The sequence below is a fragment of the Betta splendens genome, chromosome 12, assembly GCF_900634795.4.
Source record: "Betta splendens chromosome 12, fBetSpl5.4, whole genome shotgun sequence".
NCBI lineage: Eukaryota > Metazoa > Chordata > Actinopteri > Anabantiformes > Osphronemidae > Betta > Betta splendens.
In genome coordinates, this window is record NC_040892.2 from 7,947,934 (window position 1) to 7,961,977 (window position 14,044).

At 45.8% G+C, this 14,044-nt stretch overlaps 1 protein-coding gene and 1 long non-coding RNA gene across 11 annotated transcripts in view; one reads left to right on the forward strand and one right to left on the reverse strand.

Moving 5' to 3' along the window:
* ntng2b (netrin g2b) overlaps nt 1-4,798 on the forward strand; it is a 40,707-nt gene extending 35,909 nt beyond the window's left edge. For 6 of the 8 annotated variants that reach the window (XM_055513374.1, XM_055513377.1, XM_055513378.1 and 3 more), the window contains 3 exons: nt 1,151-1,318; nt 2,759-2,893; nt 3,564-4,798. In XM_055513374.1, coding sequence (XP_055369349.1) covers nt 1,151-1,318; nt 2,759-2,893; nt 3,564-3,787 — 527 coding nt within the window. In that variant the 3' untranslated portion in view covers nt 3,788-4,798. Of the gene's footprint in view, nt 1-1,150; nt 1,319-2,758; nt 2,894-3,563 lie in introns of those variants that run through there. The other 2 variants (XM_055513380.1, XM_055513381.1) reach the window with 1 other exon arrangement.
* A 3,085-nt stretch (nt 4,799-7,883) lies between these two features.
* LOC114866552 (uncharacterized) lies at nt 7,884-13,127 on the reverse strand. 3 transcript variants are annotated; one of them, XR_003787720.3, is made up of 4 exons: nt 12,833-13,127; nt 12,470-12,566; nt 12,181-12,338; nt 10,591-12,014 (listed from the first exon to the last, which is right to left on the reverse strand). It is a non-coding gene; the product is annotated as an uncharacterized LOC114866552 (long non-coding RNA). The 3 variants fall into 3 exon arrangements; XR_008696279.1 differs by lacking the exon at nt 12,833-13,127 and adding an exon at nt 7,884-8,230 and having other exon boundaries at nt 9,796-12,014; nt 12,181-12,819; XR_008696278.1 differs by lacking the exon at nt 12,833-13,127 and having other exon boundaries at nt 12,470-12,819.
* Nucleotides 13,128-14,044: the final 917 nt, after the last annotated feature.

A 14,044-nucleotide genomic window follows, 5' to 3' on the forward strand; every position in this document is an offset into this window, starting at 1 on the left:
TTCTCTCACACCAGCATCGCTCTGTGTCCGTCTTTCACTCTCCACAATTGATAAATGCCCATAAAACAGCATCTTGACTCCTAATGTTAATCTGTAGAAGAATGTCCCATTGCCTCTCCAGTCTGTGGAGTAATTGGCCATTTATATTTAATTAGGCGGCTCTTCCCCCGCTGCTAGCACGGTTCCCTCAGTGCTGAGAAAGGCACTTTACGGTGCTGCCCTCGCTGGCTTCCTTTAAACCGACTCATTAATATTTCAGCTGGCATCATCAACCAAACAATAATAAAATAATAATGTGACGGCTGATTAAACAGCTAAACTCTGACTTTTTAATGTGCATTTAAATGTGTATTTGCATAAACATGCCTGGTAAACGCCTCTTTAGAGGACAGTGATGCCTTGCAGCGCACTGCTGCAGCCAACTTCTAAAGCTTAATAAAGCCTTAATTAGGCGCCAACCTCAGCCAAGATAATTGTACGGAGCGTGTAGAGTAACACCCCTCACATCTTAGTGCACAGTACAGATCCTAGAGATACTGTAAATAAGATCATCATTTAAATGTAGATATAATGCAAAGATCTATATTTACGAGTGAAATGTTTGGAGATGCCTTAATTTGTGTCGAGCAGGTAGAGTAAAACCTGCAACATCTCATAATTCATGAATTACAAAGAGAAATTTTAATTAAAAGACTGTGGCAACGACCGGCAATCTGTGAAGATACAGAGCGGTGGGTTAATCTGGGTCGGAGCAGCTCTGCGGTGTCACAGAGCGCCCAGCTACGGAACTGGATCACTCACCCCCAAACTCCCTGGGTTATGATTCTGTGGCTTGTAATATACTTGTCCGGTAACGCAATTAAATTCCTAGACACGCTTAAACAAACAAGCATGGCTTCACACACACACACACACACACACACACACACACACACACACACGACAGTGGAATTCCCATTAGTAATCAGTGCAGCACAGTGAAGCAGACTCAGCAGACCTGTGTGTACAAATGGAGAAGGTGTGGTCTTGCCGTTATTGATCACACACACACACACACACACACACACACAGAATTATTCATGTATACACTGATGTTAGTTATTAAATAAACCCTAATAGAGGAACTAATGTTGGTCTCCTCCCGTTTCAGACTGCGAGTGTTACGGTCACTCCAACCGCTGCAGCTACATCGACTACCTGAACATCGTCACATGCGTGAGCTGCAAGCACAACACCCGGGGCCAGAACTGTCAGCTCTGCAGAATGGGATACTTCCGCAACGCCTCCGCCGAACTGGACGACGAGAGCATCTGCATCGGTCAGTCGGCTGTGGATGGGGTGGGGGTGGGGGGGGGGGAGTGTTGTGGTGAGGTGCCAGCATGGAGGCCCAGGGCAGCGCTCAGGGCCTTCACTGACAAATAGAACCCAAAGAACTACCTGCTTTACATTAAAGTCCTCCGATTCACCATCGTCTCATCTGAGCGCATACAAGGCACCCTGCCAGTCCAAGAACCTGTACAAGTCCAGCCACTGATGCAAACTTTCTCAAAAAGGGAAGGTGCAGTTTTATACTTACTCTTATTAAGGTCACGTCCTGCATTAAAGGTCACTCCACATATTTGAGGAAGGTAAAATCTGGTGTTGATGTTGTGGATTTTGAGTTCTTTTGAATTTGGGTTTACAAGACAAACCATCAAACCAACATCAATCAGCCTCTAGTGGTATTTTCATTAAGGCAAACACAAATTATTTTTTTAAAAGGAATTCAAGTTCAGTGTCACCCTGCGTTAAAAAACCAGAGCACTGTCAAATTTTTCATGACACATTTGAGCAGCCTTTAAAAGAAGTAGAAGTTGAAGCCTGTCATTACAGACATGCAGCTATTCATGCGATGAAAACCTGCTACAGTATTGATAAAAAATGTGTTACTACTTATTTTCTTCAGATTTACTTTTTGCATCATACTTTTCCACAACGTGTGGAACGGCCTAAATATCAGGTCTGAATCTCTGCCGCGTCGTGGGACGTCGCATATCGACTCCACTTTACATCCGACGTACTGCGGCTCTGGGGAGTAAAGCACCAAAGGCCAGGCTGCGATCTGAATGCGAGCGCACGCAGGCTGCACTGAACTTACCGGCGCTTGAGAAAAGCGTTCACACCCCTGCACATTTTGAACACAGCGCACGTGTTGAATTGTAGATGCAACGATGAACGTCAGCCACTTTATAGTCGATGCCTCGTCAGGCTTTTACCCAGAGTGGCTTCAGTCTGACCACTGATCGATGAAGAGCCCAGACGGCCATGCTTCCTGCAGACCTCCCTGACCCTTCATCTCACACACACACACACACACACACACACACACACACACACACACACACACACACACACACACACACACACACACACACAACCCTGCATCTTTGTTAAACAGTTCAGCAATTGGTTAATTCCACCACGATCCATTTTTTACTTGCAGATTTCGTGGAGTGGTTTTACATTAAAAAAATAATACATTTTCAGACACAGGTGTTATTTCTATTCAAGTTGCCAACATTAAACTTTAATCAAACTCTGCACTCATCTCTAGGATAATTAAAGCAAACAACATGTATCTGATCTCAATTCGGAGGCAACATCAAACGGTTACTTGATAAATAAGCAACTTCCCTCTGAGTTATTGAGCGTAACGTGGCAAATATTACACCGTGGATCAACTGCCGGGCTCGCTCTTTGCTTCCTTCCCTCTCCTCAGAGTGTAACTGCAACCACATGGGCTCCCTGCACGACCGCTGCAATGACACAGGCTTCTGCCAGTGTAAAGAAGGCACCGTGGGGGCCAAGTGTGACGACTGTCTGCCAGGCTACCACTGGAAGCACGGCTGCTACAGTGAGTACGGGGAGGCTGATCCGTTCGGTGGGCTCTCGTCTCTAACTCTGGACCTCTGCGAGTGCACTGAGCTACTTAGATTATGCGTCTCCCGATGTTTTCTTTACTCCCAGGGAAATAGATCATGTAGCTCATTAGCCGCATCAGCTACTCCTTTAATGGATGACCCTGCCACACTTTAACCCCATTACAGGGCAGCGCATCCTCTTCCATCTTCCAGGTAGTCAGGGGGCTCAGCCCCCCCCCCCGCTGTACCTACCCTCATAGCAGACGTCCATGTGTTTTACAGCATGGAGCAGATATTAGAGCAGGTTCATAGTTGAGTCTTGCACGCGGAGCAGCCATTACAGCATTTTATCGATGCCGTTTGTTCCCCAATCATTACTTGACCAACGTGCACATGCAGCGGTGCACTCGCTGGGCTGCGGAGGATGATTTTAATTTGACCCTGAGAAAGTGCTTGTTCAAGAAACCGGCAGAGAAAGGCTGCAAAAACAAAAGACGCAGGTGTTACCTGTTGCCGTCCCTGAGGCCAAGACTGGAGGATTTATCTTGTCTCTCTCCTTCCTCCCGCTTTCTCTTCTGCCCTGAATTCCACCCATCCCATTGCACCTCCGCTTCCCATTGTGCCCCTCATCGCCTCCCGTCTCACCCCCCTCCATGCATGCAGCCAACGTTTGTGACGAGGAGATGCTCCTGTGCCAGAACGGAGGAACGTGCTACCAGAACCAGAAGTGCATCTGTCCCCCGGAGTTCAAGGGGGTGCAGTGCCAGCACTCGCGCTGCGAGGCCGGGAAGGACTGCAACGCCGCCTCTTCGCCGCACCTCTCCGTGGCCACGCTGCTGCTCTGCACTCTGCTGCTCCCCCTGCTGGCCACGTTAACGCCCCACTGAGCCCCCCCCCACCACCACCACCACACACACACACACACACACACACACACACACAATCAATTCCTCTCAGACCAAGGAGTGTGTGTATGTGTGTGTACATGAGGTGAGACCCAAAGTGGGTAGAGACCGTCGCACACACCGCAGCACTCACACAAGTGCGCACGCGCTCACAGAACACGGACCAGCGCCGGTCTCCAATCAAACACACACACACACACCTAACTGACTGTTATGATACAGAGTACGTGCTCAGGTGTGAGAAGGAAAAAGGGGAGCGACCTCAGAGGAAAGCGGAAACATCATACCAACCACTGTTCCCTTTATTCCTGAGATGGAGCAATGTGCATCAAACCAAAAAGCATAAACAGAACACTTAAGTCACCACTGTTTCACTTCAAAGGGAATGGCTGTTGTAACCACAACATTTTTCTTCTTCTTCAGTTAATTATCATTTCATTTCTACGCTGTTTTTTTCCCCTCTTGGTTGAGTTGAGGATCACGCCTCAGACTCGACCATGGGATGTTGACGGACGGAGGGACGGGCCGGGGGATGAGGTGCACGTTTGATCCTCCTGTTGAGGCCTATGTGGAATGTTAACCAGGTTTCATTTTTCCCCAAAAGATGAGACTTTTTCGAGATTTTACATTTATTCTATTCTGCTGCTTTTCTAAAAAAATTATATCAGTCATTGTATCTAATGTGCCCACTAACAGTCTGAGATTATACGTACTATATAATATCCAGGGGATTACGAATTATTAAAAAAAAACCTAGTCACTATTATGGTTGTTATAGGAATGAGTGATTGTTGCCACACTTAGAGTTTATCTTCTCACAGTATTCAGGACGTTTAACAGAATTTAACTTATCAAAAGTTTAAAAAAAGAGAGAGAATAAAGATATAATAAAGATATCAACCACGTATCATATTATATGACATTATTTGAATATTTTTTGTAGGAATTATTTTTGTTTGGAGTTACAATAAATTATAAAAATTACATTTACAACTATTTCAGACGAGCAGTTTATTAAGTGAGTGTAAACCTTGCAGTGAATATGACTGTTTTTTGCCTTCTTGCTTGTACTTTCTCCTTTTCCCCATTCAATTTTGTGCATCTGTACAGTGGAGCAAGGTGGAGGAACAAAACGGCGTCCATCCATTTTCACTTTGCACACGGTGTCTAAAAGCACATTGCCACAGATCATTGCAATGTGAAATCTTGGAGTCTGACAATCACAACGAACTGATTTCCTGTGAAGACAATATAAATTATTTTATTCTGGAAACATATGAAAAGAGCTTTTATATCTAAAATGTCATTTATTTGCAGATGAATCACAAGCAATGGGCAAATTAAAAGAAGAACTTCCACAGTATAAATAGTGGACACTCCTTCAAGATGTTCCTGCTCATCTGTATTTAAAAACCACTGATGATCTCAGAGAACAGTTCTATTGCTGAGTCAGTCCAGGTACACAGCAGATAAAGAGACATGAATGCTGCATTACACCAGGATACAGTGTACATCAAAGATGAAAGTGAGACTAAGCCTGTGAGGAATGACAAGACAGGGATTGTGGTAATACTCCTCTTTCTGAGCCGGTGGTAGCTCTATTAGCTATTCTGTGTGTGGGGCTCAGCCCCTCTGAGCCTCAACGGTGTCAAGAACTGAGACTTTGGAGTGAATAGTTTAGGAATGTTGATGCATGATGTGAAGGAACATGGTTGGGTGAGGATCAAAGAGCGGAAGATGAACAGCAGCACACTGGATATCGCAAACAAAACAGTTGTGAGCTCCCTTTGATATAAAATGTGACGAGTCCACGCATGACATCATTCATTCTTGGACACGGTCACATTCTAAATGCTGATGTTGGGCAAAGACGATGCAACACACTTTTCATACAGATATTCTGATGACTACTCCTCCCAGCATGTAGAAGAGCAGTACAAACGACCAGAAGACAGTTGGTTGAGGTTTGCATGGAGAGCAAAGGTAAATAACACAGAGACAGAAAACAGTAACTGAAACTGAACTAACATTTAAATGACACCCACAATTATAATTATATATGCACATAGAAATATGTGCATATATAATTTGTATAAATCAAAAAATAGCACTGTTGGGCTCAGATCTATGAGTTGGACATCTCCTGGTCCACGGTGTATTATTATGAGTAGCATGAAGACTATATCTAGACACCAGGGAAGCTGCAGCACATTGTTGCTAGTAATTTGATCTGAAATGTCCATTAGTGGACAATATCCCCTAAAATACCTCTATATTTTTCCATTTGCGATGCATTCTGCTGCACAAATGTATTGCAGATTGAAACTCAGGAGGACAGAGCAGATTCTCTGCAGCACATTACAGCTCCAATATTCTACAAGACAGGTATATTTTTGCTCTGTTCAGTGAAAGCAGTGAAAGTGTGTTTTTTTTTTGTTTGTTTTTATGCTCATGAATAGAAAAACTCTAATGACGTCATATCAAATTATGCATGCTGCATAAATACAGAAAGATAAAATCAAATGGGGAATTAAGTACTTTTTAAAGCGGTCAGGGCCGTATTGCAACCAGCAGGGCAAAGTACTGCAGGGACATGAGTACATTCTGTCACAGCCGCTCTGTGAACATGACACATCATCTTATCTCCTACGATATAGGAACTTGAAAAGGCAGAAAGTAGCACCTGCCAACGCGGCGGCGAGTGTCTGTGCGAGAGATCGCAGACGTGGCAGCGCGGCGGAGGAAAAAGTTTGTTTTGGGCCCGGCGAATCCTCCGAACTGTGACTCAGAGTTTGATGGAAAATGTTTCTATTTGTCCCCGTCATCTCGGCGCTGTTTTCCCAGCTGCCCGCTCCGCTTTCATCCGTGGAGTCCACACGGGTCCTTCAGGCTCCCCGCTCTGATTGCTCATCCCCTTTTGGAGGGTGTCTGAAGCCACCTTGGCCGCTTGCGCCCGTGGGTTCCTGCCAGTCAGAATTTGTGCAGCCGTCCCGTCTCCAGTACATGACCTGATTCCTGCTCCACGGTGCTGCATTTCTCTGGGGTTCCGCCGGAGCCGCTATCGCGTTTCATCAGCTTTCGTAAAAACATGTAGGGGCTGCCCGTACAGCGAGCCTCTGCCAGGCACAGTCCCTCAGGTGGTGTTTTTAGGGGAGCAGCAAACCTTGCTAACATCTTAAGCAGCTTAGAGGGAATAAATATGGTTAATTTGAATGGTTACATCGCACACCTGGACCTAGTAAAGTCAGTTCCAGTGCTTTTACTGATGCATTTGGGTCTGATCAGTAGATCTACCAGCACCTGATCGTTTCATTATTGCTGTTGTGTGATGAAACCAGTGCGTTGGTGCAGATATTTTATACTAGCACTGCAGTTCGCTCAAAGTACATGTACACACAACGACACTTGAAGCCTCGACCTGTTGCCACCAGTGATGCTGTAGCCGAGCTGAACCTGTGAAAATCACTGAATAAAACTGCAGTAATATGCAGGAATGATTTATGCATCAGCAGCCTTTAACGCCACCTCCAGCTGGTGTTAAAGGTCTGACATGGTGAACACGCGGCTCGTCTCCTAAGCAGGATGAACACATGAACGGGCACTGATCAAGGTGCCTTCTCCATAAATCTTATTTACAAGTTAAAACAGAACGCTCATGACTACATCTCTTCCATTGTGTGCTATTTTACGGCCTGGTGTTTCAAAGTAAAGCCACCTTCCCCCTCAAATAGCCGGTCAAGTTCCTATCACTCGCCTCAGCGAGGTGTCTACCGGAGGCGCGTAGCCTGAGGCTGAGCTGAAAGACATCTATAACGGCACCCGGAGGCACGGCGAGGAATAAAAAGGAGCCGGCCACGAGCCTCCAGTGCAGCCTCCCGAAGACGGCAGTGAAGGATCCATGGAGCGCGTGCGTAGGAACAATGAACACAGCGGAAATCTGACGACAACTTATCAAAGCAATTATTTGACAGAGGGATGAAACTTAAGGGCAGGACGCGTGCCGACACTTTTGAATCTGTAAAAACCACAGGAGGTATCAGCGAGTAAAACGGGATCTGATACGAAAGACGAGCTGGTGCCCAACGCTTCACCTGCGCAGCTTGTTTTCATCCACAAGAGACGGTGTCACCAGCTTTAAGGCCAATCTGCACACGTTCTTAATATAATAAAAACAACCTCTGATGATCAAGATTCAGAAGCAAATCATAAAATGTTTCATTACGAACTTTAAGAAAAACCTTCCTCCTCAACAGCATAAAGGTGAACGGTTCTCACAACAAGGTAAACGTAAAGGACGACAGTGCACACGCTGTGAAGCCTCTCGCCCTTGGTCCTTCAGGAGGGTCACTCCACTTCTTGCTGGTTTATAAACGGGTTCGTCCGAAGTGCTTCTTACCACGACACCATCTTGCTGCTTCTCTGTTTCTGTGCACAAACAGCATCGGTCCAAGGCCAAATACAAGTGCAACATTTAAGTATAAAAATATTAGTGAGATTCTTCCAAACATCTCATCTGACTGTGAGAATGTCCTTCCCACTTACAGCACAAAAATATAAAGTTGGTGGTTCAATTCCTGGTCCATTTGTATCACTATCAACATGTAATACATCTGTAATTACAGTACCTCACTTAAATCAATGTACCAAGCACTGACATCCATCTTTGAACGCTCCTCGGATGCATCAGCATTTAACACAACCCAAATCCAGCACTGCCTTGCATTTGCGTTGCTATACAGAAACATCTGAACAGCTGCTACAGGAGCGCTTCTACCCGCTGTTACTCCTCAGTCCGTTTCAGCCTCCTACTGTAGTTTAGCAGCTGTTCACTGGAAACGGCGACGGCTGCATTGGCTGCGTCACATGCACCTCTGCATCTCTGCACCTGACAGATTCTGCACAACCAGACACCTCTGGGGGCAGCGCGCTGCAGCCACTCAGTCCTGCACAAAGCACCGTGTTTAATTCAGCCCCAGTCCCTAGAGACGCGTGGACAGATTAATACTGCACATCTGGTTTATGAACATCTGGGCAGGACTTTTCACATGCTGCATGTGCATATCTGCAGTACAAGAAAGTCCTTGGCTCCGCTGTTTCACCTTTTCAAATCCCACTGGAGCCGATGAGGCGACAGTTGTGTCTAGAATATGTGCAGGGTGTGGTTAAAAAGGCATGTGTGCATGGATGCAACAGGCCTCGGTCTGGCTGTCCTCCCTTTCTCACCCTGACCTTTCAGCACCATGAAATTCTCAAGTCTCACTTCCATATTCCAAAGATGCTGGCATGTATGTCTGACGCGTGGCCGCTGCAGCAGTATGTAACCCGGCACAATGCCCCCGTTTCCATTGAAAGATGAAAGCTTTGTCAGTTCGCTATAAGCCGCCAGCCTCCGTGCATCAGTGGGGCTGACATCACAGCTCCAAATAAATACCAGCTGTAAACCACAGGGTTGTGAAGTCTGCCCTCTGTGCTGCTCCCGCACAGGCACGGCAGCGCGGAGCCAGGAGCCCAGATGTCCGTGGTTCGGATCGCAAAGCTGGGACTTCTGAATGTGTGTTGGTAGAAACATCCACAGCGATTCCCATGGCATTAACCCTTCATTTGGATTTGGATACTGAGCCCTGTCAGCGCAGACCCACAGATATACATGTATAGTGGGACTAGTAGGACAACACCAGCCTTGTATAAACAATTACCGAATTTTTATATAAATAAAAAAAATAAATAAAGTTTAAAAAATGGAGGAGGGGCTTCCTCAAAAGCTTCGGAATTGCAGAAACAGCGATGAATGAAGACAACACAAAGCAGCTGTGCGGATGTTGCAGGTGAGACGTGATGTGACAGTCCCGTTTGGAAAACTGGCCACTGATTCACAACCACCAGCTGCAATCGCTTCACCGGCTAGGCCCAGCCCACGTGACCTCCACGCGACTATCAACAAACAAAATACTAGCTGCAGAAAAGCAGAACGGAGGACGCTGTTCACTCACCTTATTAGACGCTGCCGCCGTTAATTGGTTCATGCTCGTGTCCCATTCTTTGCTCCGATGGTTATTTCCAAATGCTATTGATTATAAAAATGGCAAAAGCGCTTCACAAACAACGTTGACCATCTTTCAATTATAAGGTGAAAGTGCACCTGGGCCAGGATCCACGCATGCGCAATGTCATCTTTGACCACGATCATTAACAGTCGTTACAACCTCGAGGGGGCGCTGTTTTACCTGGGTAAATAAAAAAAAATAAAATAAGGATTATCTAGTTCCTGAAAATAAAATCAGTCTGTTAGTTGTATACTTTGTATTACACACTTGATTCATACTTTAACAGACACATTTTATTACATTATCAAAGCTGTTTTGAATATGGAGGGGGTCAGGCCCTGCATTCTACAGGGGCCCAGCACAGTTCCTCCAGGATCATCAAGAGACACTACAGAGCATCAGAGGTGATGAGGTGATATAGATTTACACATCTAACTCACTCACTGTCACGTCTTATACAGTGATTTTTTAGCAGTCATCAGTAATTCATCCGGTGGGTGTACAACTCATCCGGCGCGTTTGAACCGATCCTTATTCTGCCACTTAAAAGTGCATGATGCCAGAGGGGTTTCATTGACTGGAGGCTTACGCTTCCAGTTAAGATATTGTCAGAGCTCTTCTTTATTAGCCTCAAGGGGCTCCGACATCAAGCAGTTTACCTCTCAGTAACAAGTGGCTGCATGGAAACCTGCAGGGAACCAGCAGGGTAAGAACCTTAAAAATCCTCTCTCACGCTCCTCATCAGCCTCTAAATCCTCCTTCATGTTTTATTCCAATTCAAGCAATGTCTATTTTACATATTTATTCGCTGGGCCGATAAACATAAAATGATTTCACTCTTTACAGGTCTTATTTTTAATCCATAATAGGGTGATTAAGGAGAAGTAAGATTAATGAAACTGGCAAATCTTTAATTACATTAAATCAGCCTTAACGTTTGGCACATTCACTAAAGACCAGGATGAAATACATGCAGCATTTTTCATCAAATTCCTTCACGCAAGGATAGTAAAAGATGGTGAGAAGGCAGGAAACTGGATCTTTGCAAGGTGATGTGCTGACAAGCTACAGTAAATCAGTGTTGGTGTGGAGAGATGGGCACGCATATTTTTGCATACTCATCACCGATGCATCTGGTGCGCTTTTTGACAATGATACATCAAAACCGCGGGTGACACAGGTGCATTCACATGCGGCCGCAACACCTTTATTCATATTAAGAAACTCCAGCCATTAAGGACACGAGAGACCTGGGCGTCATTCCTCACGGTCTAGGAAACAGCAGAGTCCACAGACCTCCAGATGGCGTCGTCTAAGAATAAATTAGGCCGTGGAAAGAGGTCGACGAGACAAGACACTATCTGCTGAGGGTTTGATTAAGGGATACATTACAAGCAAATATTCATTCTATGCGTTTCTTTTGAAATATATGCAGCATTACAGGAATTTGGGTAAACGCTGGGCATAATTTGATGGCGGAGCAGCAGGGGAAACACAAATCCACTGTCTGTTATTCAGGGTGTCCAACTGAGCTGATTAAAACTCGAGATCTGAGAGAAGCACATCACCCAGAACTATGGAGGTCAAGAGAGAACGGAGCAAAAATAGACTCTTAAATAAAAAGGCGTCAGACACAAAGACACACTTGTCAAGCAAGTGGCAAGAGAAGGGAAGGGATGTGTGTTCATCCACAAAGAATTTCAGCAATTGTATTCATTATGATTTCACAGTATCAGCAATAGTTACGTTAATAATAGCTCATTAGCTCCTGCAGCTCACTGTGGTGTGTGGGAAGGTGTTTAATGACTATGACTATGGTTAAACAGCTTTAAGTGGCTCTGGGTTTGTTGTTCTGCCTCTAGTTTTCCCTTTTCCCTGGGTACAACACCCACCAAACGCATCACATTCACAGGCAACGCCGACTCTTCCCAGAAAGATTAAACATTCCCTGTAAAGTCTCCTTTTTTTTGCTGCTCACATTTAGAAGAAGCCTCCTGAGCTGCTCTATTTTTGAGCGCTGCCAGGAAGTGCATCTCTGCCTCTTTGCGCTCTCTCTTCTCGTCCCCCTCGCATTCTTCTCCCGCCGCCGCTTTTTCCATGGATGGCGGAGCATCGTGTCAGCTCCTGTCACGCGTCTTCCAGTGACGGTTTCAGTTTTGTATCTACTGTAAAACAGATGGGGAAAAGAAAGATTTCAGCAAACAAAACACCCTTTTTTTCTATTTTCTTGTACTTCTTCCAAAGGTGAATTTCATTAGCCCTCATCTGGTTCGTGACCTTGGAGCCTCTCATCACAGTGAACCAGTTCCCTATGAGCGTCATTAAACTCACCGGGACTAAAGACGTCCGACGACGTCCCAGGGGGCTTTAGGGTCTCCGACTGATTCCAGGACTTTCCAATGCTGCTCCGAGATGCAAGGCCTCGGGCAGATCTGCATTAAGCCTCTTTTAGATGTGACGTCTGGCTTTAACGAGATCCGCCAAAAGCACTTTAACACAAGAAAGAGTCAGAGATGGAGTCAATAGGGCCAATTTAGGAAGAACCCGTTCAGAGTCCCCTCGCAACAGAATCTCAGATCCGTTCCTCTAGCGTTTATTAGCATTCCCACACAAATCTCACATTCTCTGCTATAGATTGTAGTGATCGTTTCTGCTCACACAGTCCTGTTACTTTGCAGGATGTGCTTCAAGTGACGGCTCAACGCTTCCACCCACACCTGCAAAACAAGACAGACAGTGCCCTTGTTTTTTTTGTTTTTTTCACATTGGAATAAAAAACAACATTCCGGTTGCCTGTCGCGTGCGCAAGGAGTGTGTCCGCGATTTGCACAGCCGAGAAACCGACAGAGGCGTCCGGTCAGCGCGTGCGAGGCGGAAGCGGAGGATAACAGCGTTTCCCGTGTAACACTCGTGTCGTAGCAGCGGGCAGCCTCCGGGGGCACCTCAGCTGCCATCTGTGGCCGGCGCCGCCATCCCATCATACCTTGTCCCGCTGCCACCGGCGACGAGGACGCGGCGGAGCGCGTGACTTCTGCCGCCGCGCCGGCGACCGGAAGCGGCGGCGTTGAGAAACGCTGACTGTGCAAAAACAAAGCCACACACAATGCAAACACAGGCGTGTTATTGGATGTGATGCACAGTTATCTTTTAATGGCGCAGTTGATTTTTTTATAACATATGATGTAAAGAAGATGATGATCATCATCATTATTATAGATGTCATTTAACCAAAGTTAAAATCTGTTCTGTTTTCAAGCCAATAATGACTTTCACCATAGGTTAAACTGTCCATCCGCTTTGACTAGCGAGTATATGACGTAACGTCTGCGGTTCCTTCTAAGCTTGTGTAATTTAATTGACATTTACACAAACATCTGGACCAGCAGCTGCCTCTTAATCATGTCAAGTCTCGTTTCCTTCGCGTTGGACAGTTTTGCTACAGTAAAAACCGCTCGGTGATTTGCTGCAGACCTTTTATGAAGTAAACGAGCTTGTCAAACATCACGGAGTCACCTTTTCTCACTTCCATCCGTACTCACAGGAAAAGGAGCCGTTTGTAATGTTATTTGCTATATCTGCAAATGTGCTTCCATCACGTCAGGTCGTCTACTCCACCCTGAGCCCTGAATTCAGCCTCACTAGAGAACCTAACAAGTGGGAGCTGATGTAGCAGGTGTTTGGAGGACTAAAGACGGGACCATGAGCAGCCACTGGCCTCACAATAACTGTCTGGAAATTAATTGCTGCCCCACTGTCAGATTTCTGGCTTAAAAGCGACACGCCCTGTGGGGTGTCAGGATTTAATGAGAATCCCGAAACATTCGATAATGAAAAAAAAAAAACACAAAATGTCACAATAGTGACGGGTGTCACTTTGTGCAAATATTCATGCTGCTGTCAAAAGTCTTAGGAAATCAGGAAAGCATGTGGTCTAAGCTGCCTGCAGCTCCGAAACGGATTACTGCTGTCCATCAGCGCCGCTTGGTGACACGTTCCATCAGTTAAACATGAAGCACGACGAGGAGCTTCCCAGGAATAACTTAGTGTTTAACTGCAGTAAATAACAGACTGCTTTGTGCACGGAACAAGACGCGGGCTGTTGTGTCCATTCACTTCACCTTTATTCAACAATCAAGCACAAGGACCAGAGTCAGGAAGGTGAACGGGATCCAACCAAACCACAGCGAAGTTCCCT